Source organism: Rhinatrema bivittatum, chromosome 1 (genome assembly GCF_901001135.1).
Source record: "Rhinatrema bivittatum chromosome 1, aRhiBiv1.1, whole genome shotgun sequence".
Taxonomy (NCBI): Eukaryota; Metazoa; Chordata; class Amphibia; order Gymnophiona; family Rhinatrematidae; genus Rhinatrema; species Rhinatrema bivittatum.
In genome coordinates, this window is record NC_042615.1 from 678,229,165 (window position 1) to 678,253,896 (window position 24,732).

Consider the following 24,732-nt stretch of genomic DNA (forward strand, 5'->3'; position numbering starts at 1 on the left):
TAGCTTTTGTTGCCTCTTAGTTCAAATGGACATCTTGGTAGCTTTCTCTTTTAAGAGCCATGTTTGATGCATCCATTGAGGTCAGCTGCCGAGGAGGGGGAGGGGGAGGGGGGTGCCACTCACTGCAAGACGGAAGTCTATGGACTGCAGATTAGTTTTGCAAGTTAAGCTGCTGCTGGTTTATTCATTCCCTGCAGGCGTAGGCGTGGATGACAGGTGTCAAAACATTTTGACTGCACAAACAAGCAGAGATCATGGACAGATTATGTTTATGCCTCTTATTCCACGAATCTTCATGATATTTAAGTTTTCCCAGAGAAAAATCAGAAAAGTAAAATCTGCAAAAAAAAAAATGCTGCGGAACATTTGGCCTGTTTCTTAAATTAAATTTAACCCTTTCAAGCAAATGTCACATGGCACTATTTACAGAAGTGTTCGCGTGTACATTTTTCTGTTTGGGATTTTTTTCCCCTTCTAAATGTTGTAGGAAATTAAGAGGTCTGTAGTCCATGATGAGGTGACTGGAAAATTTAGTCAGGTAATTTACGGCTGTAACTTGTTTATTTATTGAAATCTTGGCATTTGCCAGATGCAAATAATGATAATGATGTATGCTGAACAGAGAAATTGTAGTCAAGTTGATCCAGGTATCTTAAGTTAAAAAGCAGTCAGATGACGTCATGTTTAAGTAATCTGAATTCTTAATGAGAATGAATAAATTGTGCTTGGAAGAATACAATAAGGAAGTCACACTCTTAACTGGGAGGAGCAGAGATAAGTATTGTGCTAATATTCATGCCCTGAGGGCCTAGAGAAATATAGGACATACTGGAATAATAGATGGCAATTTCCCCTGAAGAAGTCAAAGAGGTGAAACCAAGGGCCCCTTGTTGGGATTATAATAAATAATGGACATAATCTATAGGCTGATGAATATGGCTTAATATTGAATAGCTGCTAGTGTTTATTGTAGTGAAGTGAATTTGATTGAGAATAGGTCTATTTTTAATTAAATCAATAATAAAATAGTGGAGGGTAGTTAGATGAGAATACGATGATTGGTTAAAGACCACCAGGATTATTCAGGTGATTCTCTTCTGCCCATGTGCAGTGTTGTGATATGAATATTTCTCTATTCCACCTCTCTCTATTTTGCTTGAAAACTATTGTAGAAAAAAAATATTTTCTTAAAAATCTTTAAAAAAAATATTTGTGGGTGAAGGTGTATATTGAGATTTCCGCCACTTGTATTTGGGATTTTTAAGTGGTGGTTTTGTGTACCCTTGGATGTTTTACCATTTGGTTATAACATAGAGGCGTTACAGGCATGTTTCTGGGAGAAGTTAGGTTAGCTGGATATCAGATAAAATATCTGGCTCACTCTTGTCATGCTGTAGAGCTGTCCTAAAGTTAGCCAGGTAGACTTATCTGGCTATCTTTAAGATAGTTGTCTATATTCAGTATTGCAGGTGCACCACAGAATATCCCTCCAAAGTTAGTTGATAAGTTTGTCTGGCTAACTTTGCAATCTGGCCAGTAACTGAATATGGACTTCAAAGTCTGTTCTTTTCATTGATAGTGAATGATGGTACAATGTAAAGGCATGCTAAGAATGAGGTATATGTCCCATGAAAACTCAATGGGCCTGATTTTACTGGAGTAAAACTGGGTTTTACTTAAGTAAATGCACTTTACTCGAGTAAATGGCTTTTGAAAGTTGCTATGATAGTATGTTACATTTACACACGTAACTCCTGTGAAAATTGCCTCCATAATGGATAGTGCTCCTTTGTTTTATTTTATGCTTGGCGCAGTATTGGTAGAAACAGAATGTTAATAACCAAAATCGTAACCTGTAGTTTGGGTACCTGTCCAAAGTTATTGTTAAAGATGAATGTAATAGAAATCATTTGTAAAATGTCTTTGTATAGTATAATTAAAAATTGTGGCTTAAAGGACACAGGCTAACATTTATAAAAAGAAACTCTGTAAAGTATAGATGATATCAGCTGGAGATATCATCCGCTTTGAGCAGGTGATGGTTTCTGAATTCTGGCATGATACATGCAGTTAAAAGAGCTTAATTCTTTGAATGTTTTCAGATAAAACAGACTTGACAGGCTTCACATACTTAATCCTTTTCTGTTGTTTTTCAGGTTAGCACTGTATGTATATGAATACCTGCTCCATGTGGGAGCACAGAAGTCTGCTCAAACATTTTTATCAGAGGTAAATTTTTTTCCTTTTCTTCCTATTTGTTATTTTGGAAATACATATATAGCAAGTTCTATTCAGAGTATGTTTCACACATGGTATATATTGTCTTGTAGGTGGTTTGTGGGCAGAGAACTCAAATAACCAACCCTTCTTTTGCATGCTCCCATAATGAAGCATCAAATTGGCAAATGTACTTGGGCTCTATGATTGTTAAAAGAAAGTTATGTCTTCTCTGGCTCAGAATTGCATTTCAAATTTCCAGTCTTTTTTTTAGAGCAGCCATGTCTGTAAGCATGTCACAAATTCCCTCAAATTCATTGCTTCAGATCTGTTCATATATTTATTTTATTTATTTATTTAAGGCAAGTAAAGGTGATTTAGAAAGTCCAAGCTTTGGCTGGTTGTTTATTGATTTTATGTTGATGTTAAGCTGTTGTTTGATGTGACCCTTCCAAAGCAGTTGTAATGGCAAAACACGGTTTGTATCATCTGCACCTTTAAATTTGGGATTTGATATTGAATTTGATATTGGATGTAGTCTGCCTTGGGTGCCTGATTGACTGAATAGGGCACAGTAAGAACTTGGTGATATACCTTCTTTTACCATTTTTTATTTATTTAAAACTTATTCATGAATCGCTTTTTCCAGATTTACAAAATTGCTCAAAGCGATGAACATAAAAACACCAAATAATGCAGCACACATCACATCTAGACTGTGATGTCACAGATGCCACAGCCTGCATGAACCAATCATGTCCCATTCTATGTGGAACAACTTGAAATGCTGTTCTGTATCTGCTTACTTCCCAGACGCGCAGAGGAATATCAGATTAGAAAAGGCAGTGGTAGTTTTCTCAAAAGGAAAGATAGAAAGGTACTGGGTTGAAGGCCAGCAGTGGCCTCCACTTTCCGTTATCCCCAATGAAGACAAGGAAGCAAGTTCAAGAAGATTCCAGGTTGGTGACCTGGTAGGAAATCACCTCTGCCAAAAGTGATGTCTTGGCAGTGAGATTTTTAATTGATGAAGGTATTACTGAGTGTTATTTTACTTTAGAACATCCTACAGTATACGAAGGGTAAAACTTTCTTTTCAAATAGCACCTGTGATGGTGTTCACCAAATGTAACTTGCTTCTTTTTCGTGTCAAACAGCGGCTTCAGTAATAACTCTTGTGTGGGTCAGTTACTTCTCAGCCTGGCAGGGGTTGGATGCTGTAGCAATGTGCAAGTGATTTGTTTTTAACTGTTAATAGTAATGAGATCAGAGCTACTGGCTTTAACACTCATTGAGTTTTCCTTAGCTCCTGCTGTTCAGAAAGCAGTACTGTTTGCCCTCTGTACTAAAATTTAACAGAGCTAAAAATATATTAATGGGTTGAACTGTTGCTAATGGAACTTAATCAGCACATTGAATGTTAAAGATCAACCAGGGGGTGTGGCAGGAAAACAGCATGGAAAAACTGCTTTTGATTCTATTTTGACATGTTCTAGGTGGGTGGTGGCAGGCGATTGGGGGAGGAACTCTTAACTTTCTATTCTGAGAGAATATTGAGGTTCATATTCAAAAGCATTTAGCCGGCTAACTCAGACGTTAGCCGACTAAATGAATATCTGGGCACCTAGCCAGCTAAATTCTGGCCGGCTAATAAGTTAGGTGGCTAGAATTTAGCTGGCTAAGTTAGGGGCATTCCAGGGGCGTAATTGGGAGAGGAGTTGAGTTAGCCAGTTAATAGCTGGATTCATCAAAAAGTGTTACTAACGCATTGATAACAAAAAGGGGTGTATTTATGGAATTTTTTAAATTACCACACCACACGCTAACTTACTGTTTTGCATGGGTAGTATTGTGTGGTGCAGTAAACTTAGCATGCTGTGTGATAATTCCTGTTTTAGAGACAGACAGACAGACAGACTATTTACAAGGCCCTCCTAGTAGTTAAGTATTTATATCTCTGTAGGAGGGCCATCTAATAGGTCGACGCGAGGTGTTAATGGTGGTTTAGGGTTTAGGGGCCAGTTTCGCATGTAGAGTGAGTCGTATGAACAGCACAGTACACCTTGGTGAAGATTTGACTTCATTTGGAGTGAAATTTAACCTGTACTCCTGATGTCAAATCTTCACCAAGGTGAACTGTGCTGTTTGTACGTCTCAGTTCCAAAAATTTGTGGTGAATTGCGTTATGGCCATTTTGGGCATATCGCACAGCCTAACATCAGGAAAAAAGGTGCAGTTAAAACCGTGCGATAGCATGCGTTATGCTATCGCACAGTGCAATAATACCCCTCATTTAAATAAATCCCACTCAAACACCTCCCTGATCTCGCCCCTCCAAAACATTTGCATGCGTTATGAAGATTAACGCGTGCATTAACGCGTTATCCTGTGCGTTAACGCCATAACGCATTTTGATGAATGACCCGGTAAGTTAGCTGGCTAACTCCAATATTCAGAGTTAGCCGGGTGATTTATTCGACTAAGTCTGGTTGGGCCAAAGAGCTGTCCTAAAATTAGGAGGCTATAGTTAGCCGGCTAACTTTAAGATAGCCGGCTATATTCAATAGTGCAGTTTCACTAGCCAGACTGTGTCTGACTATGGACCTCAATGTTACCTTTAGGTAGGTTACCTGTTTGTAGTCTGTAGGTCCCCAATTACTCTGACTTGATCCAATGCATTGTGTAAGCCAGGAGCTCCTGAATCCATGCCCTTGAGGATTAAAAGAAAGACAAGCGAGGAGTCATCACTGTCATCTGCCTACTTCAGATAACTGTTTCTCTGATCTGGTACATCTCTTGATCTCCTTTATTTTTATTTGATTCAGTTATTGGTCAATCAGAGCATGCTATCATTGTTCTTGTGTGTTTCTGAATCAGTCCACCAATGAGATAACTGTAGCCACAGGATCTTTCTATGCTTTTCATTGTGTTGACCACTGAAAACATTTTTGGACCAGTGGTATGTAACGCTTGTCACTGATGGGATTGCATCTGCCCCTCGTTAGAAGAGAGACTCCTTTCTTCTTTATGTGTTAGAAATATTATATTTTCCCTTTGCCTCTCTCCTAAAAATTCATGTGCTTTGGTGTATGTCAGTGCGATACTAATGCGCTTCCCACTTTTGTCACCAGATTGCTCTCTTTCAAGTGTTGGCAAGCAAGCCAAAGGCTTGTTCTCAGATATTTATATGCTTTCAGACTTTCCGGCTGTAATCATCATTTGATTCTGTATTTTTCTAATGTTTAAACTGTTTATTAAAATCATCACAATGCAGAGAAAACAAAATGCAGTGTACGGTGACTCTTACGCCAGTTCTCACGATACAAAACAATACGGAGATATTTTTTCCCCTTTTCTCCCTTTCTCCAAAAGCCTATATACCATTGTATTGTGATGAACAATACCAACCCCTCCCTCCCCCCCTCCTCCAACCCCCAGACCCAACCCCAATGCCATTGTAATCAAAAAAGGGATACATAGAAATGCCAAGAAAAGAAAATATAGAAAATATTTCCAGAGCATGCAACTTATATACTGTGTAAGACTTCACCTGGTTCCTATTATAAGCCAAATACACAGACTAGTTATAGTGACAGATTATTTAGCACTGAACTGCGAATCTTGGCAGGGAAATTTTGAAGATATGGATTCCATATTTCCAAAAAGGCTTGTCTGCACTTAAATGAAAGCCCTGTTGCCATCTTCTCCATCATCATTAAATCATGAAAGGCATTCCTCCAACCCCAGTGAGAGGGAGCTTCATCCACTTTCCACATCATGAGAATACTCTTTCCCTACCTTGCCTTATGCATTGAGTCTATGGTCCTTACCTTGTATTTGAAAAGAGGTGGGATCATCAAAAAGAATCCCCTCAGGATGGAAGGAAATATTTTGTCCAAGAATCCATTCATAAAAATCTCTAATCCCATCCCAAAACTTACTGATGGAATTACAGGTCCAGACAATGTGACCAAGCTGTCTTACACTTCTGACAGATTCCAGTAACAGCGAATCCAGAGCTATAAGCTCTAGAAGGAGCTATGTATGCCCATTTTAAGAATTTAAATTGCATTTCCATCAGTCTCACGGAAGCCACTAGGATTTTAATATGTTTAAAACCCAGTTCTCAATTGAATTTATGTGAGCATAATTGAAAGATCATTATTCCATTTTACAAGAAGAGGACCTGTGGCCTCAGACAAACAAAACCTAATTAAGGCCCTTTAAAGCCAAGAAATCTGTACCCTTCTATAATCTTCAGTCTGAAAGAATTCTTCCAATTGATCACAGAAGACCTCTTTAAGGTGTGTATCTCCTAAACTGTGAATATAATGACACAACTGCATATAAGCAAAATTATCCTTCGCTGTCAATTCATATGACCTCTGTAAGACCTGAATAGAAAGCATGTGCCCATCTGCACCTAATACCTGTCGGAAGTGGGTAATACCCTTGGCTCTTCAGGAAACAGGGTCCCTGGTAAGAAATGCGGATTTCCATTAATTGGCAAATAGGGAAAGATTACCGAAGAATGGACTAACTGATCACACAACATCTGCCAAGTTTTCCTCACTATTAAGAAAAGATCCCCTACTTTGACAGAAGGCTGTATCTTTGCACCTCCCACATGCAGGAATGCATGAAAATGTAATGAAGAGACTAGAGTCTTTTCAATAGCTAAAGGAGAATAATATGCTGTCGACCAAGTCCAGTTCCTAAAATGCCGCAGCTGGCGCACCCAATTGTACCATTCCAAATTTGAAAGCCCAATAGCCCTCCCATGTTCCCATTAGCTGGGTGATAATTTATTTGTGGTCCCTGCCACAGGAATCTGGATAATGCTTGATAAATCACCTAACGATCTCTAAGAATACATATTGGCAACAACTGTAGCACTTATAGCCATTTTGGAAAAAGAACCATTTTAAATAAGTTTACCTACCTATTAAAGAGGAGGGTGTGCCAATGGTTCAACTTAGTCTTCATCTGCCCTATCAGATGTGTAATATTAAGCTGGTACAACGTAGTAACATTCATAGGGAGATATATTCCCAAATACCAGAATGAGTCCTCTGCCCATCTTAAAGGAAAATCCTGGCCTCACAAAGTCTTCATCTGTGCAGCGGTACCCATAGTCTTAGATTTGTCTAGATTGAGCTTCAATCCTGAAAAGGCCCCAAATGCAGAAAACTCCTACATCAGTGCCTTTGTTGAGTGAACAGAGGGTAGCTCTAAGAGCAGAATACAATAACATAACTGCTTGCAAAAAGGTTCTCACTATGCTCACATTTTCTAAAACAGCAAACAGGTATTCCAGTCCACACGACTGTACACCTTCTCTGCATCAAAACTGATTAGCAGAGAATCCACATTTGACATTCCAGTAGTCATCAAGGAAGCCAAACTTTTCCATATATCGATCACTGAATGCTATAGGCATTATGTGCTATAGGCACCCAAAACCAATCTGGTCATCCAAAATCAACTCAGGAAATAATGGAGCCAATCTCTCAGCCATAATCCTAGCTAGCACTTCATATTAAAATTGAGAAGTGCGATGAGTGTGTAGGACTAAGGTTTATCCAGATTCTTGCCAGGCTTAGTTATTAAAGTGATTAGTGCCCTATTTGAGTCGTAAGGAAAGGTATCCTCCGTCACAGCCCGCTCCTACATAGCTGCTAGTGGAGCCGTTACCTGCCCACTTACTGGTTGATTTTAAAAGCTGTGCGAGTACGCGCATATCTCTCAGCACACGCACAAAAATATTTTCACAAAAAGGGGTGGGGAGTGGCCATGGTCTGGGCAGGATGTAGGCGGGACACGGGTGGGCGAGGTCTGTGCAAATGAAGTTTGCACATAAGTCTTTATGCCCACAAGGGCGTGCCAGGGTCCCCTACCACGTAACTTTACTTCTGCTATGGATGGCGTGTAAGTTGTAAAATTAAAAAAAAAAATAGGGTAGTCAGAGGGTTTTAAGGTCGGTGCTAATAGGGTAAAAGGGAGGCAAACTAGCCAGAGGGGTTGGGAAGTAGTCTTCTTTACTGGGGCGAACTGGGAACGAATTGGGAAAAGAAGTAGTTGCGTCAGCGTGCATGTCTAATTAAATCCCCCCACAGTTATGCGAGCAAGGTGGCATTTGGCACACATGCACGCATCAATATGAAATCGTGCGTGCATGTACACGCGAATAACCGATTTTAAAACACATGCACATATACGTGTGAATACATGCGTATATTTTAAAATTGCCACGTCCATGGGCGTGAGCTGGAAAATGCACGCACACGTGCGCCCCCATGTGGGTCTTAAAATTTACCTCCATGTATTTTATAGAACTCGATCTCAAACCCATCTAGCCCTGGTGTCTTATATAGGTTATCTTGTTGGATACTAAATTGAATTTCTTGCACCCTCACACAACACTGGACCAGCGATAGAAAAAACTATTTCTCACTTTGCCTGTATGTGCTTGCCGAACTGTTGGAACTTCCAGTGTTCTTGAAGGAATATAGATTCGTAATGTAGAACCTGCTCATGGAGTGTTTGTAGTATTTATCAATTTATGAATTAGAATTAAGATCTTATATCTAATTCTGGATCTAATCGGTAGCAAATAAAGAGCGGCAAGTAGTGGATTTATATGATCATTCCTTTTTTTTATCAGAGAGCAATCTGGCCACAGAATTTTACAGTAACTGGAGGGAACACCCAACAATCAGGAATTGCAATAATCTATCCCTGTAAAGATCAGAAATTGCAAAACTTTCCTGAAATCTTCCATGCTCAGTAAAGGTTTTAAATGTCTTAACATGTGAAGTTTCATATATCTGGTATAAGTTATGGGCCAGATCTTAAAAGATACGTGCGGGCGTAGATTTGTTCGCGCAACCCGGCGCGAACAAATCTACGCCCGATTTTATAGCATGTGCGCACTGCCGCGCGCATGTTATAAAATCCAGGCTCGGCGCGCAAGGGGGCGCACACAGGTGCACCTTGCGCACGCCGAGCCCGAGGGGAGCCCCGATGGCTTTCCCCGTTCCCTCCAAGGCCGCTCCGAAATCAGAGCGGCCTTGGAGGGAACTTTTTTCCAGCCCCCCCCCACCTTCCCCCACCTTCCCCTCCCTTCCCCTATCTAACCCACCCCCCATCCCTAACTAAATCCCCCCCTACCTTTGTTCCAAAAGTTACGCCTGCCCGAGGCAGACATAACTTGCGCGCTCCGGCCGGCTGCCAGCGCGCTGTGCCGGAGCACTCGACCCTGCCCCCGGACTGCCGCCGCGCCCTGGCCACGCCCTGGACCGGTGCCACACCCTGGCCACGCCCCCGTGCCACCGCCGCGCCCCCAGACTGCCCATTTTGGAAAGTCCCGGGACATACGCGTGTCCCGGGGCTATGCAAGATAGGCTCGGCGCGCGCAGGGGCAGCTTGGGGCAGCTTTTCGGGGGTTACACGCGTAACCCTTTGAAAATCTGCCCCTATATGTTTAATATGAGCCTTCACTGAATCATTATCCAAATATTGGTGCATGGATTCTGGACTGATCACTTCTTTTGGATAAAGATCTTTAAAAAAAAACCACCTCTTGTATCTGTTTTTTGAATTAATAATGTTGCCAGTAGGATCCTTAACTACAGTTATAAATTTTTGACCCTTCTCTTAATTAAAGCCGCCAACATTTTGCAAGTTTTGTTCCTATATTGATGTAACCTAAATTTGTAATAGATTTTTTCGTTCTTTGGTATATTAAGGAATTTAATGCAGTTTGTGCAGCCAAGTAAGAGGCCTTCGCTTCTTCTGTATGTGTAGTAGCCAGAAGAGTTTTAGCTTTATTAACCTCTTTTTCTCATCTAAGAATAATTTTTTCTAGGTTCTTCATGTGTTGAATCACAAAAGAAATTACCTCACTCCGCATAACTGCCTTTGCAGTTTCCCAGAACAGGATCAGATTTGACCTATGTTCACAATTAAAGTCTTGAAACTCTTTTTACTTGTTCACTAAAAACAAGTGCATCATAGAGATGAGCAGGGAACTTCCAGGTTCAGACACCATCCCATTTTTCATTCCATTGTAGATCCACCCATATCATGGCATGATCTGAAATCTCTAATGGGCCTATTACTACTGAGACAACTTTGGGAAACATGACTGAGAGATCATCAAATAGTCGATCCTGGATTGGGCGGCATGTACCCAGGAGATATGTGTATAGCCCCACTCCCGGGGATGAAGAACTCTCTACACATCCAACAAATTAATTTGACTGCAGACAAGAGGATTGCCTTTGGTCTTAGAAATGTGCTCTCTCCAAGAGCCCCTGAACCTATCTTGACAGGGGTAAAAAAAATTACATTAAAGTCTCCCCCACATATTAATGGGCAATTATCAAACACTATTAATTTGTCAAGGAGATTTTGGAAAAAATAGGAGGCATATAAATTGCATAGCACTAATGGCTCTCCCATTAATTTACCAATTACAAAACGCCCCTCCAAATCAGCAAGAACACATTCTGATGTAAAAGAGATTTGCTTATGAAATAAAATAACCATTTTGGCTCTCTTTGTCCCCGAGGATGCCCCAACTGCCTCCCCTACCCACCATCTCCCCAACTTCCCATGTTCCAGCTCTGTGAAGTGTATTTCCTGAAGCATCGCAATATCTGCGTTCTGCTTTGCAAGAGCTCTTAATATCTTATGTTGCTTGACCGGGGAGTCGATGCCTGTGACATTCCAAGAGACAATTCTTAAACAAGTTTTATTCAAAACATACACTTTACTGATGTTCTGCAGTTTAGAAAATATCAAAATGAAAGGCTTCCACTGCTATGCCTATAGAAATTTGCTCGCTTCTTGAACAAAAAATACTGCAAGCAGACATTCAAAAATCTCTCTCTATATAGATGTACATTCCGTCCCTCCTCACCCTTCTCCTCTGGATCCTCATCAGTCATCCAAACTACCACATAAATCCCTCCCTCCGGTACTACCCTCTCATCACCCCTTCCATATACTTCCTAACCTCTTCTCCCATTAATCCTAATACCCTCTTTTTGGAGGGCCTGAGACCATTCTCAATGTTATGGATAAGTTATCCATCACCTACCCAGTCTTCCAGAAAACGCCAATTGATATACATTAGACCCTTTCTCAAATCTCCACAAATGGTTTTCATAGCAATCAACCAAAGATGAGACAAAAGGTAAAACTGGCGGTGACCAAATGATAGATAATAGGTCCTGAAACATTTCCAAACCGCCATAGAAATAGTGCCTCTCACATATGCAGCTGACTTGAAGAATCAAAAAGAAAAAACTTTTTGCACCCCAGCCACACTGCATAGTATATCAATATAATCATCCTATGTGTTATGGACTGTAGAACGTCATCAGGTAAATCGCCATAATATTTAACGCCAAAGCTTACACAAGTCCTCATACAGTGAAAGCTGGAAAAGTTCAAACCCATAAGGCGAGGACTTCGCATTCAAAATGCTCCCAACAAGCACAGGACGTTGAAGACTCTCCACTCATTAACTCCAAGGTTCGAATGAATACCTGGGCTTCTGCAGCTATGGAGAACCACTTCACCTCTCCATTGTGGACTGCACGCAGCTTTGCCGGGTAGATCAGAGAGCAGCGCACTCCAAGCCCATGGAGTGCCAAGCGAGCAGGGAGAAAATCACAACGCAGCAGCTTAGCAGAATAATCTTGAAACACTAGGATCCTTTTCTCGTTAAAGGTAAGCTGCTTCCTGGCCCTTATTGCTCTTAAGATTGCCTCCTTATGCACATAATTAAGAAAACGAGTGATGACCACACATGGCTTCATATTCACTGCTCTCCACTGCCCAAGCCTGTGTGTCTGCTCCACCATTATTGCTGCAGATGAGTCATGAAGGCCTAATTTGGAAGACAGCCATTTTTTAAGAAACCCACAGAGCTCACCATCCAGCAATCTTTCTGGAAGTCCCACAAAACGGAGGTTATTATGGCACAAACTGTTCTCAAGACCCTTTAGCTGGGTTTTACAGACCCTCAGTACCATTTGCACTGATACAATATTGCCCACATGCTCGTGCAGCTCATCCTGCACCTACGAAATCTGCTGTTCCATGTTGGACACTCTCTTAGTTAGTACATCAAAGGTGCCAGACATTTCTTCCAGCTTTTCATAGATTTTGTCTAGCTTCTTGAACCAAGGCTCTAGGAATTGCATTACTGCTTGCAGCATCTCAGTCATAGCTTACAGTAGGAGCCTCCAGGTTTGGGGCTGCAGTTGCCATCTTAGGATCCTAAGGTACTGGCTCTTCTTTTTCTTGCTCCTTCTTGGCCGCTCGAGTGCTCAAAGCTCATTAAACCACTGAGGCTTTCAGGTAACAAGTTTCTTGAGCTACTTGCACATTTTAAGGGTTTAGCAAGGTAATTAGAGGCCCGATGGGCATAGATAGCTCCCAGAGCAAAGCTCCCCTACATCCAGCCTTGCCACTGCGTCACGAGATCTCTTCTATATTTTTCTAAATATTCTGTTATATAAAAGAGCCGCCCTGCTTTTTTCTTCCTCACTTCTCAAAAGCCTTTGATTTAGTAGTACTATCATAGACTAAATTCTAGCAAGGTTGATTTGTGAAGAACTATCAGATTATTCTTAATTAGCATATTCAGTGCCTGAGTTTGGAGATTACAGGGCTCACTGGCTGGTGTAAAGTTTGGCTGGCCATGGGATGGCCCCGTGCCCAGCTGCACTCAACCTCGGGAGCTGCCAACCTGTTCAACCCTGAGATTTCCTTTTTCGTGGCTGAAATGCTGCTACTGCATGCATTCTCTTTCCATTAATAGGTCCCGTGGCGGGAAAGCCCTGGCAGTGCTGCCTGGCTGTCTACTTAGACTCAGCCTTCTTGTTTCTTAGCACCTCAGCAACAGGTCCACTGCCTTGTCTGCAGTGCATATTGTTTCCTCTGTACCTTGTTGTCCTGCCTTGTCCTTTTACCCCATCTTGTCCCGTTGTCCTGCCTTGCTTTGTTGCCCTGCTGTTTTCCCTGCCTTGCCTCCTTGTTATCTTGCCTTGCCTAGCCTTGTTTGTCTGCCTGCCTGTCCATCTGTCCTGCCTGATTCTCCAGGTCTGACCCCTGCTTTGGATCCTAACCTCTCTCTTGCCTGCCACCAAGTACTGACCTTTGCTGTAGACACTGGCTGCCCTGTGGATTACCACTTGCCCTGACCCTTGGCCTGGACCTGGACACTGTCTTCTCGCTGCCTGCCTCAATGTTTGGCCTGGACCTGGACAACTCCTACTCGCTGCCTGCCTTGACCCTGAAGCTGGACATGGATATTTTCTGCTTACTGACCACTATCCATACCTGGATGCTCATAAACCGCTCCTTGAGGGACACTCACCTAAGTCCTGCCAGCCTCTGGAACCCAAAGGCTCAATCTGTGGGGAAGGGTCTTGTACAGGTGAAGCTTCAGCTCCTGTCCCAGCAAGGGCATATCCGCCAGCTGTTGGCACCAAACATGCCACAGCCTAAGGGCTCACATCCGTGACAGCTGGTTTCATTTCATCCAGCATGGACTAGATATTCCTTTTCATTAAAGAAAATCTTAAACCTGAATTATTTTTTAAATTTTATATTCCAGTAAATCATAAAGATATTGCAAAGTATAGTATATAATATGAAAGAGAATGTGACAGGGAAAAATAATGAAATAAAACAAATGTAAATCAATACAGTTTGTTGATTTTTGCTAAATGTTTTCTTACATTTTGCCTCAGGAATATGATAAAGATAAATTAGCAGCATAATAAAAAGATATTTCTTGCAGACCCATTTCAATCCTGAACAAAAGCAGAGCTTAAGATAGTGTTTCCCGTTTTCAAGCTCAAGGCACAGCTTTTAACAAAAATATTGTGTGGCACACCAGCCTCCATTGAACAGGTAATGCAGAGCTGGAGAAGATTCTTATGGCCAAAAGAAGAGCTAGGAAAGCACTGAAAGCTCCACCAGCCTCTCTTGCAAATTTGTAAACAAAGAGAGAGAGTACAGGGAGACATAGGAGCCTGTCATGATGGGTCAACTAAGGGGGTCATTTATAAAAGTGCTATATGGCGTTTTCGCATCTTTAATGCATGGTGTGATGCAATGCCATGCCACTCTACATTTAAAGGGAAACTTAAGACTTGGCTTTTCAAACAAGCTTTCCCCTAGAGCCAAGAACACGAAGAAAAGTCTTTTCAAGCCCACAACGAGTTATTCAGATCTATTTTTTTCTTCCTTTGTTAATCAGAAATTTACACATGCTGACTTCAATGTAAAACTTATTACTTTGTTTTTGTTCAATGTAAAACTTCTTTTATTCTGTTCTATGTAAACCGCAATTTGTAGCGATAGTTACTGTTCTTTGTGAACCGGGGTGATATGTATATTATACAGGAACCTCCGGTATATAAATTAATTTAAATAAATAAATAAATAAATGAGAAATATAGGCTCACAGTTTTGTGAAGCCATGTTGCATGGCCTTTAACTACACCTTTTTCATTTGTGTGATAGGGCTTTATTGTGTGTTGTTTTTGCAAATGCCATTTTTAGTAGTTTTAAGCTCCTGGGGAGCCAGCCTAGCTGTCAGGGCCCTTCTATAACCACAGAGAGAGAGAGAGAGAGAGAGAGAGAGAGTTCAGTGCATTTAGCAGCGCACTGAACTCAGCGCACGATATTGCATTGGCCCCTTTGTTATACACAACAGGGACAAAACTGGGTCTTGATACTATTCCCAAATGGGATTTCCTAGATTGTATCGCATTGCTTCATTAATTGCAAATTCAGATTTGACTGTAAGCTGTTCTGTTGCTCTGTTCATTTAACTTTATTGTAATCTGCTTTGAGAACAAGTTTGGGAAAAGACAGAATATCAAATTCTCATAAATAAATAATGCCTGCCTGCCTCCCTGGAGAGTTGTCTACCTCCCTAACGTTTACCTCTGGAAGAGGCTGAGAGGCTCATAAAGCAGTGTGCACGTGCAGGAACCCCCATGTACGTTCAGTAAAGTCTTTCCTAAGCTCTGAGAGCTGGGTCCTTTTTGGCACAATTGAATGATGTCAGCCATGCATATGTCTACAGAGAATCTGCTTTACAAGTAAACAATCTTGCTTTATCTGTTTCACTCCACTATTGATTTTACAGCCTTTCTGTCATATTCCCTCTCAGTCATCTCTTTTCCAAGCTGAAGGGACTTAACCTATGTAGCTTCTCATAGTAGGGGAGCCATTCCATCTCCTTTACTATTTTTGTTGCCCTTCTCTGCACTTTTTCTAATTCCACTTTGTCTTTTTTGAGATGGAGTGACCAGAACTACACAATACTGAAGGTGGGTTGCACCATGGATCAATATAGAGACATTGTGATATTCTCTGTTTGATTCTCTATTTCTTTTTGGATCATTCCTAACATTTCTATTTGCTTTTTGACTACTGCCACACAAAGAGCTGAGGATTTCAATGTATTGTCCATAAAGACTCCAAGGTGGTGAGTCCCAATGCAGAGAGCAGCATTATACAACTGTATTTGGGATTATTTTTCCTCTATGTGCATCACTTTGCACTGCCATTCATATGCCCATTATCATAGTCTTGCAAGGTTCCTCACAAGTTGTTGCTGTTTTAACAGCTTTGAATAATTTTGTGTCATTTATAGATTTGATTACCTCACTCCTTGTTACCTTTTCCATGTCATCTATGAATATGTTAATCAGCTCAGGTCCCAGTAGAGATCCCTGTGGTACTCCACTGATGATCTTTCTCTTTTTGGAAAACTGATTATTTAGTCCTACCCTCTGTTTCCTGTCTTTTAACCAGTTACCAGTCTGCAGCAGGACGCTGCCTCCTGTGTCATGGCTTTTTGATTACCTGAGGAATCTTTCATGTGTGGCTTGGTTAAACACCTTCAGCAGATCAACATATGCTAGATTAACTGGCTCACCTTTATCTACATATTTATTTACACTTTCAAAAAATTTAATAGATTTTAAGATAAGACTTACTTTGGCTAAAACCATGTTGACTCTTCTTCCATTAATCTATGTTTATCTGTATGGCCATTGATTTTGTGGGTCCCCTTACTTTAATGACAGTTGCAACATGACATGAATTGCCATCGTACTCATTTTCGGTAGAAATGTAAAAAATGTTTTTAGCTTTCAGTTTTCTTTCTGTTATTTTCAGATAGTTTTAGGGGTCATTAGGTGTGCTCTGTTCTGGGATAAAATAGACCAGAGCTTCTGTGATGGGTCACTGAAGTCAAATTCTTTAGCTTTTCTTTTTCCTCTCTATCTGCATTGTAGGCTGACTTCCTTCCAGTTTGAGCAGTTCTTCAACTAACATGTTATGTCAGACAGATTAATTGGAGAGAGCTTAAGTACACATTCTTGTCTCTGAAGTGTTCTTTGAGCAGGTTTAGCTGAGCAAAAGCACGGGAAATGTTACCCATGTGAAATAACAGCACTTGCATCTTCTGACTGTTCAACTATTATGTACGTGTCTTAACCGAAACAGTAAGTCATAATGAGAAAGAGAAATTGCAGGGTGGGATAGTTCTGACCGTTGTTCAGAATTCATAGAAAGAAAATTGACTTACCTAAAATTTTCTCTGCTCCAGTAGTCTGTACCAATGTGATATACTTCTGCAGTTGTGTTGGGCCTTGCAACCGGAAAAACTCATCTGCCAAAAGCCAAATCTGCTGAGGCCTACTTGTCCATTCTGTAATGTCTCTTGTGAAGGTGTGGCTGTCAGTCAGATTTTGTTTTTTACATGTTTTCAACTGGTTATTTACAAGTAATGAAGGTTCCTCCCCCTTCCATTTTGTCCCTTTTCTGTCTCAGAAATCACAGTGACAGTTCTCAGCCAGGCCCTCAGACTGCAGCTTCCTCTGAAACTCAACATGCATGCCAACATATGTCACTTCTAAAGACAACTGGGAATTTGTCCCCTCAGAACTCTGAATGATGCCTCTGAAACATCCCTAGCCTTGGCTGGCCTGAAGAACAGAAATCAGGCTTGAGAGATGAACCTGAATCTCTCATGTGGGAGCCCTACTCACTGCCACTGAGCCATCAGGCTGACTCAGCCATGCAAGATTCTTTCACCAAGTCATTTGTTTTTTTTTCGGCAAGCAAAGTTGTCACTGCTCTTACTAAATATGCTGTGATAAAATGAGAAGAGGCCTTTTGATTTCTCGTAATTTTCTGAGATACAGCACCAAATCCTTCTAGCTGTAATGTCTGTCTTAGATGTTGGTAAGCTTTCTTACCAGCCCTATATAAAACATAAAAATTATGCAGATTTTCTGAGAACATTTGTACTTTTCAGATATACCAGAATTCCCCAGTATATGAGAGATGTTTCCATATTTGTTTCTGTATATCAAAATTCCATATAACAAAACCTATTTTCCAATTAACTTTCATTAAACACCTGGAGATACATTCCTATGTACAAAAAAACCCAACACAAGAACTAACAAAAGCCAAGAAGTGTTATTCATTTATTATTTTTTTTAAAGATGGAGGGTCGGTTAGATGATATATGCCTCCTTCTGTTTTATCCTCTGGATCATTTGCCTCTTCTTGTTATCTTCATCTTCTTGTTGTTCTGGAGACAGAGGAGGATCATTCTTTGTCCTGCTTTTTTTTTTTTTACAATTAATATGTCTAAAGACGTCTGCTTGAATACTTTTTCTTCTCCATAGCAGTTGAGCATATCGTTTACTCCTCTGTACATTTTAAGACTGTATTCATGATTGGGACCATTATCAATGAGGATTTATAAACCTTCCTTAAAGTGTGTAAAGGCTTTGCTTAGTTGCTTTATATTCAACTGATGTGGGATGGGTGGACCTTCTACATTCTCCTCCTTTGCAGCTTGCTCTTGTTTGAGCTGCCATCATATCCTCATTGAACAAATCTTTGCCTTGGGATGGTAGGAACTCACATCCAATTCCATGACCTCTTTAAATCTGAGGTCTTTTGCAGCGCTCACCGTGTTCACTTGTGTTTGTGGAATGGTTTCCACTATTTATGAACTCTGAATAGTTTAAACACACTCTACCCATATCTTCTTCCACACTCCATTCAAAGTTGCTTTCAGCTCCTCCCAGGACTCACTGATGTTGTCAGTGGTGTTTATTACATTGTAGTTTTGCCAGAACTCCCATATTATTGGCTTATTTTCCCCATCGATTCCTTTTATGAGTTGGCAAAAGATGATTTGCAGGTAAAAAGTCTTGAATATGGCAAGTGATCCTTAATTCTTAGATTGGATCATCTCTGTCATGTTGATCATAATTCACTTTGAAGTGTCACAAAAGGCAGAATATAAATTTAATAAAATTATTATTATTATTTTTGGGAGTTATTTGACCCTTATATTATCAGACAGATCCCTAGGTTGACTAGGTGGCATGGAGCTGTATCTAAGATGAGCAAAGCCTTATTGGCAAGATTGCACCTGCTACAGTACCTGCAAACAGACTGCATATCTTCTCCTGGATTCCGGGGACATTATATTGATTCTAATCTTTGACTCATACATTTCAGCTATCTTTCCATATATTCCATGACTTCACTTTTGTAATGAGGCAGCCAGGAAGCCCTGGCTTAGCCACACTTAAAGATACTTATTTTCTTAGTGTCCAGTCAGATGAATACAGAACAAGTGGGTTGTGCATCTCTACCAGCAGATAGAGATGGAGCAAACTGACATCATAGTATATGTACCCCAGCAATGACATCTGCCTACCAGTATTCTCCGTCTTCAGATAGTGGACATGCATCTTCACACTAGGGATTGCTTCATCTTAAAGAAAAGGAGAATTAAGGAAATAAATTTGCCCCGTTTGCCTGTGGTGATACCAAATGGACCCTCCCATAGTTGAGAATTCCTGAGGTGATTTCCGTGGTCCCTCAGAAAGTGCCTTGGTCCGTTAGCTGATTTTTCAGCAGGAGTGGATATAGCTGCTTGAGCAGCTGAAAGACAGCTGGTGCAGGAAACTGAGCATGGCGATGATGGCACATGCCCTCTTCCTCCTCAGTTGGAAACTGTCTCTGTATTCAGCCAGTTAAGGCTGAGCTCCGGTAAGTTTAAAAACAACAAAAAAAGATTACACAGAGACTTAGAAGGAGGATTTTTGTTGATTAGGGCTTCCTCCTCCCCTGGTCTCTGTACTTGGCAATCCAATCCGATGTTCGTCCCGCTCCGTGGGAGGTCGAGGGATGTGGGCAGCCTGGTGGGTTGAGCCTGCTCTGAGGCTTTTCGCTGTGCGCTGTGTGGTGTGCCACAATGGTTTTTCGCGCGCTTTCTAAGGCTGCCCTCTACAGGATTGTCGGTCTGGCGTGTGTGTCTAGCTGTGCATCCAGTTTGTGCCCCGAGTGTTTGGATGCACAGTTGGGCCTTGTAGTCTGTGCATCCATGTTAAGTTTTCTGTGCGCTTATTTTTTGGATGCCTAGGTAAGTACCTAGTTATGTGTGCCTCAGTGTTGGTTATATAGTTTTTGGGTGCCTAGTTGAGTGTGTATAAAAAAAAAATATATAGCTAGATGCATGCCTCCGGCCGCCGCTTAACTCACTGTCGGCCATAATGGTGCCTGTACCTAAGAATCCTAAGTGTCTTTCTCTTTGCACTGCTTGTCATATTTGAGTGTTTCAGCCAGGAGTGCCCGCTGATTTATGCCAGCGCTGTTTGAAGGCTCAGGGAGAATTGTCTTCCTCTGATTTCACTAAGCCTGGTTTTTCCCAGCCGGATGTGAGTCTGGGTAAAAATGACTCAGGTGAAGTGCCTGATTTTAGAATTCCCCTAAATTGGTTCCTCAGCAGGGAAAGTTAGCTCAGTGAGTACACCTCAGGTACCTCCTGGACTGGAGACCTCTACTTTTTCATGGGTAGAATTTTTCCAGGGGTTGCAATCCTTTCTTCAGGCGCAGTCCTTGGCCCTGTCCAATGCTCCTCGAGCAGAAGCATAGGTAGGAATCTTGCCTGGACCTTCTGTTAAGCGCCAGAGTACTCCTAGAGTAGTACCGGGACCTCCGGATTGAGATCCAGATGGCACGGATGATGTCGCCGATTCATTCTCTGTTGAGAATGGTGAAATTCCCCCCATATTAGAACTGTATAGAACTATGTTACGGTTCTTTCAGAGATGAACAACCAGCTCTGATTTCCCAGCCCTTGAAAATGCTTGGAGTTCCTGGGGCAGATTCAGTATTTGAGCCAAAGAGAAATCCCATTTTGGTTTCCTTACATAAAACCTCTTGTTTTTTCCCCATGATGGATGCCATTCAAGAATTGATTGATCTTGAGTGGGGTGCCTCAGAGGCTAATTTCAAATGTGGTCGGATTTTGGAAGACCTGAAACCTCTGGATCCAATGGTAAGAGAGCACTTACATTTTCTGAAGGTAGATCTACTTGTGTGTGCAGTCTACAAGTGGACCACTGTTCCTGTGGAAGGAGGAGTGGCCCTGAAGGTTGTTCATGATAAAAAGATTGAGATTATCCTTAAGAAAGCATTTGAAGCTGTAGCAGTGGCCATGCAGATCACTTCTTGTTGTTCTTTGATGGCTTGCTCTTGTTTGCTTCTCTCCCAGGAGGTCGACTCTGGGGTAAACTCTTGGGCAGTTATGGAACCAGCTGCTGCCTTCTTGGCAGATGCAAGCTGTGATTTGGTCCACACTTCAGCCAGAGTGGTGGCTTCGATAGTAGTGGCCAGGCGTCAGTTATGGTTAAGAAATTGGTCGGCTGATGCAACCTCCAAGGCTAACCTCACCAAATTGCCCGTTAACAGCTTGCCTTTGGCAGCGAGTTTCAGAAACTGGCCAGTAAGTGAGGCGCAACACTCCCTTAACATGAGAGGTCGTGCTAGAGGATCCAAGCATTTTCGGCTCTATAGAGGAGCAACCTTTCAGAGGACTCGACCCTTCGGTAGGTTTCAGTCCTTTCGTCCCCGACAACCCAAAAGATGTGCAGGCTCGGGTAGTGGAACCTCCCAATGAAGGTTTGCCGACCCATTCCCGGGAACAGGAGATAGGGGGACGCTTCTCTCTCTTTTATCAGAGATGGGTTGAAATCACATTGGATCAGTGGGTCCTGGAGGTGATACGAGAAGGATATGCCATGGAGTTTCACGGTGTTCCTCAGGACATATTCATGGAATCTCCCTGCCACTCCCCACAGAAGAAGCAGGCTGCGGAGGATACATTGGCAAGGCTCCTCAGTATGAGGATTGTGGTCCCAGTGCCCACATCTTAAGAAAATATGCGTCCTTTTCAGCATTCCCTGCTGTCTCGGTGGAATCCGCAGTCTCAGGACTATTCGATTTGACTCCACCTGGCGATGAAGGTCTACTCCCAACTGCAGCGGTGGCTGCAGGCGGATCATCTGCATAAGGGAGTTTCCCTATCCCCACTGAACTAGCTAGTACTGACAACAGATGCGAGTCTCCTTAGTTGGGGAGCTCACTAACAGGAGCTGACTGCGCAAGGGTGCTGGAGTGCAGAAGAGTCACTCTGGAACATGAATCAGCTGGAAGCCAGGGTGGACCCGGTTGGCATGTTTACAGTTCGGCGAAAGGCTGCAGAGTCGATCGGTCCGAATAACGTCAGACAATGCAAGCACTGTGGCTTACATTAATAGGCAGGGAGCTACCAAGAGCCAACAAGTGTTGCAGGAAATAGATCAACTTATGGAATGGGCAGAGGTACATCTCCAGATGATCTCAGCCTCGCACATTGCAGACAGACAACATAAGAGCAAACTTTATCAGCAGGGAGAGTCTGGACTCAGGAGATTGGTCATTGTCAGATGAGGCGTTTCAGCTGATTCAGGATCGCTGGGGGTCTTGGTTCCTAGACCTGTTGGCGACCATGCGAAATGCGAAAGGTTTCATTTATTTATTTATAAGTTTTTATATACCGCAAAATAGGGCAGGGATCTGACCGTCTAAGCGGTTTACATGTATGACATACATAGTAAAAACAACATGTTGTTATTTTTTAACCTATCCTCCTCGCTGCTCTTTTGTTATTCCCCTCCCAGTTAACTCTTCCTTGTTATAATGTAATTCTTACCTGCTGTTCAATTGTAAACCAGTGCGATGCCCCTACTAACTCCGGTATATAAAAGACTTTAAATAAATAAATAAATAAATAAATAAATTACAAGCAAATATTAAAATATATTAAAATACATTATGCTAATAAATAAATAAAATAAAATATGCTAATAAGAGATGATATCTTTAAAAGAATTGTGAATATAAATCTATTAACTAATCTTGTAGGCTGATGTAAAAAGATAAGTTTTTAGCAATTTTTAGATCTCTTCGGCAGCAGATTCTTAAGCTGCCGAAGAGATCTAAAGTCATTGGGGATCGATGCTGTACTGCAGGAGTGGCCAGAAGACAAGTTGCTGTATGCCTTTCCTCCATGGCCCATGTTGGGCAGATTGAGTCGAAGGATCGAACGCCACAGAGGCATGGTACTCTCTGTTGCTCCAGATTGGTCCAGGAAACCGTGGTATGCAGATCTGTGGAGGATCCTGGTGGATTCACCTCTTTGACTTCCAGCACACAGGCATCTGTTGCAGCAGAGACATGTTCTTCACAAAGACCTGACTCGATTTTGTCTTATGGTATGGCCCTTGAAAGGGCTCACTTGCTGAAACATACTCTATGGCAGTGATTTCCACCTTTCTAAGAGCTAAAAAGTTCTCCACTTTCTTGGCCTGTGTACATGTTTGGAGAGTGTTTGGGGCCTGGTGTGAGGATCAAGGTACTCTTCCTTCCTTGGTCAAGATTCTGCTCATTTTGGAATTTTTTGCAGGATGGCTTGAATAAAGGCTTGGCTCTCAATTCCTTAAAGGTACAAGTAGCGGCTCTCGCCTGTTTCAGGGGTCAGGGAAATGGTGGATCCTTGTTGGCTCATCCTGATGTGGCCCGTTTTCTGAAAGGAGTGAAACATCTTCGGTCCTCCTTTGTGGTTTCTGATGCCTCTATGGAGTCTTAATTTGGTTTGGGATTTTTTGGCAGGCTCTATGTTTAGGCTGCTGCGTACTCTGACCTTGAAAACGGTGTTCCTTGTGGCAATTTGTTCTGCACGTAGGGTTTCCAAATTGCAGGCCTTGTCTTGCCGGGAGCCATTTCTCCAGGTGACTCCAGGGGTGGTACAGCTGCCATCTCCCTGCCATCTCTGGATAGAGAGAGAGATGCAGAGATGTATTGTCTGTGGAGACCCTTGGCTGTCAAGAGAAATATTGTCAGGTATCTAGAGGTTATTGAGCCTTTGCGGAAATCTGATCGCCTATTTGTCCTTCACGGTAGTACTAAATAGGGAAAACCAGCCTCGCGAGCTACAGTAGCTCACTGGATTAAGGAGGTAGTCACAGCTGCATATGTGGATGCTGGGAAGCCGTTACCTAGTCGGGTTAGGGGTCATTCCACTAGGGTTCAGGCAGTGTCATGTCTCCTGTCGACATTGGCTGAGCTGCGATGTGGTCCTCCTCACACACCTTTTCTAGGTATTATTGTCTGGATATGCAGGCTCGGGAGGACGCAGCCGTTGCACATGCGATTTTGACAGGACTGTGGGCAGCCTCCCGCCCTATTCAGGAGTAGCTTGGGTACATCTCACTTCTTCTGGATTTATCTGACTGTACGCTAAGAAATGAGAAATTATTACTTACCTGATAATTTCCTTTTCTTTAAGACAGTCAGATAAATACAGCCTCCCTCCTTTGGCTGCCGAATGATTGCACATTGATCCTCGCATGTGCCTACATGTTACAGGGATTACTGGTGTTACTCCAGTCCCTAGACTAGTGTTATTACATTCTTGTCGGAGCTCAGTGTTTCCTGTTGGCTGAGTATTGAAGCTTATCTGTTTTTAATCAAGTTTATTGCTAGTCTGTCCATAGTTGTTTTTGAAGAAAATACTGGCAGGCTGATGTCACTGCTGAGGTATATATACTGTGACGTCAGTTTGCTCTGATTGTTATGCTCAGGCTTGTGAACCCTTGGACCGACGGGAGGATGGTATACCTTAGGGAGTGGATCCGTAGGTTCTCCCGTCGGATGGCGAGGCAGAGCAGAAGATGCGAGCAGCTGACCCTCGGCACTGGAGACTGAGGCGACTGTGGAAGCAGACGAAGAGTTGTGACGTCAAGGAGAGGAACGGAGTCTTCGCCGCTGGAAGCCCGCGGTCCCCCCGGGAGGAGCCCGTAGAGACCCGGGCCACTGGGACTTAGGTGGACCTTTGAGAGGTCAAGGAGTCGTGAGGTTGGTGCAAGGGCTAACTGGAGCTTCACCCCTGGAAGTCCGCAGTCCCCCCGGGAGGAGTCCGTAGTGACCCGGGCCGCTGGGACTTAGGTGGGCCCTTGGAGACGATGGTCCAGAGGAAGTCCGAGGTCAAGTGCCAGAGGTCGTCGCTTACCAGTCTGAGGTCTTACACCAAGGGATTGCCACTTGCCAGTCCGAAGTCACACA

The 24,732-nt window shown here is 42.4% G+C and overlaps 1 protein-coding gene across 4 annotated transcripts in view; it reads left to right on the plus strand.

Annotated features, from left to right (window-relative positions):
- SSBP2 (single stranded DNA binding protein 2) overlaps positions 1 to 24,732 on the plus strand; it is a 596,076-nt gene that overhangs the window by 134,225 nt on the left and 437,119 nt on the right. For all 4 annotated transcript variants that reach the window (XM_029574010.1, XM_029574027.1, XM_029574019.1 and 1 more), the window contains exon 2: positions 2,157 to 2,229. In XM_029574010.1, the coding sequence (XP_029429870.1) occupies positions 2,157 to 2,229 (73 nt within the window). The remainder of the gene's footprint in view (positions 1 to 2,156; positions 2,230 to 24,732) is intronic.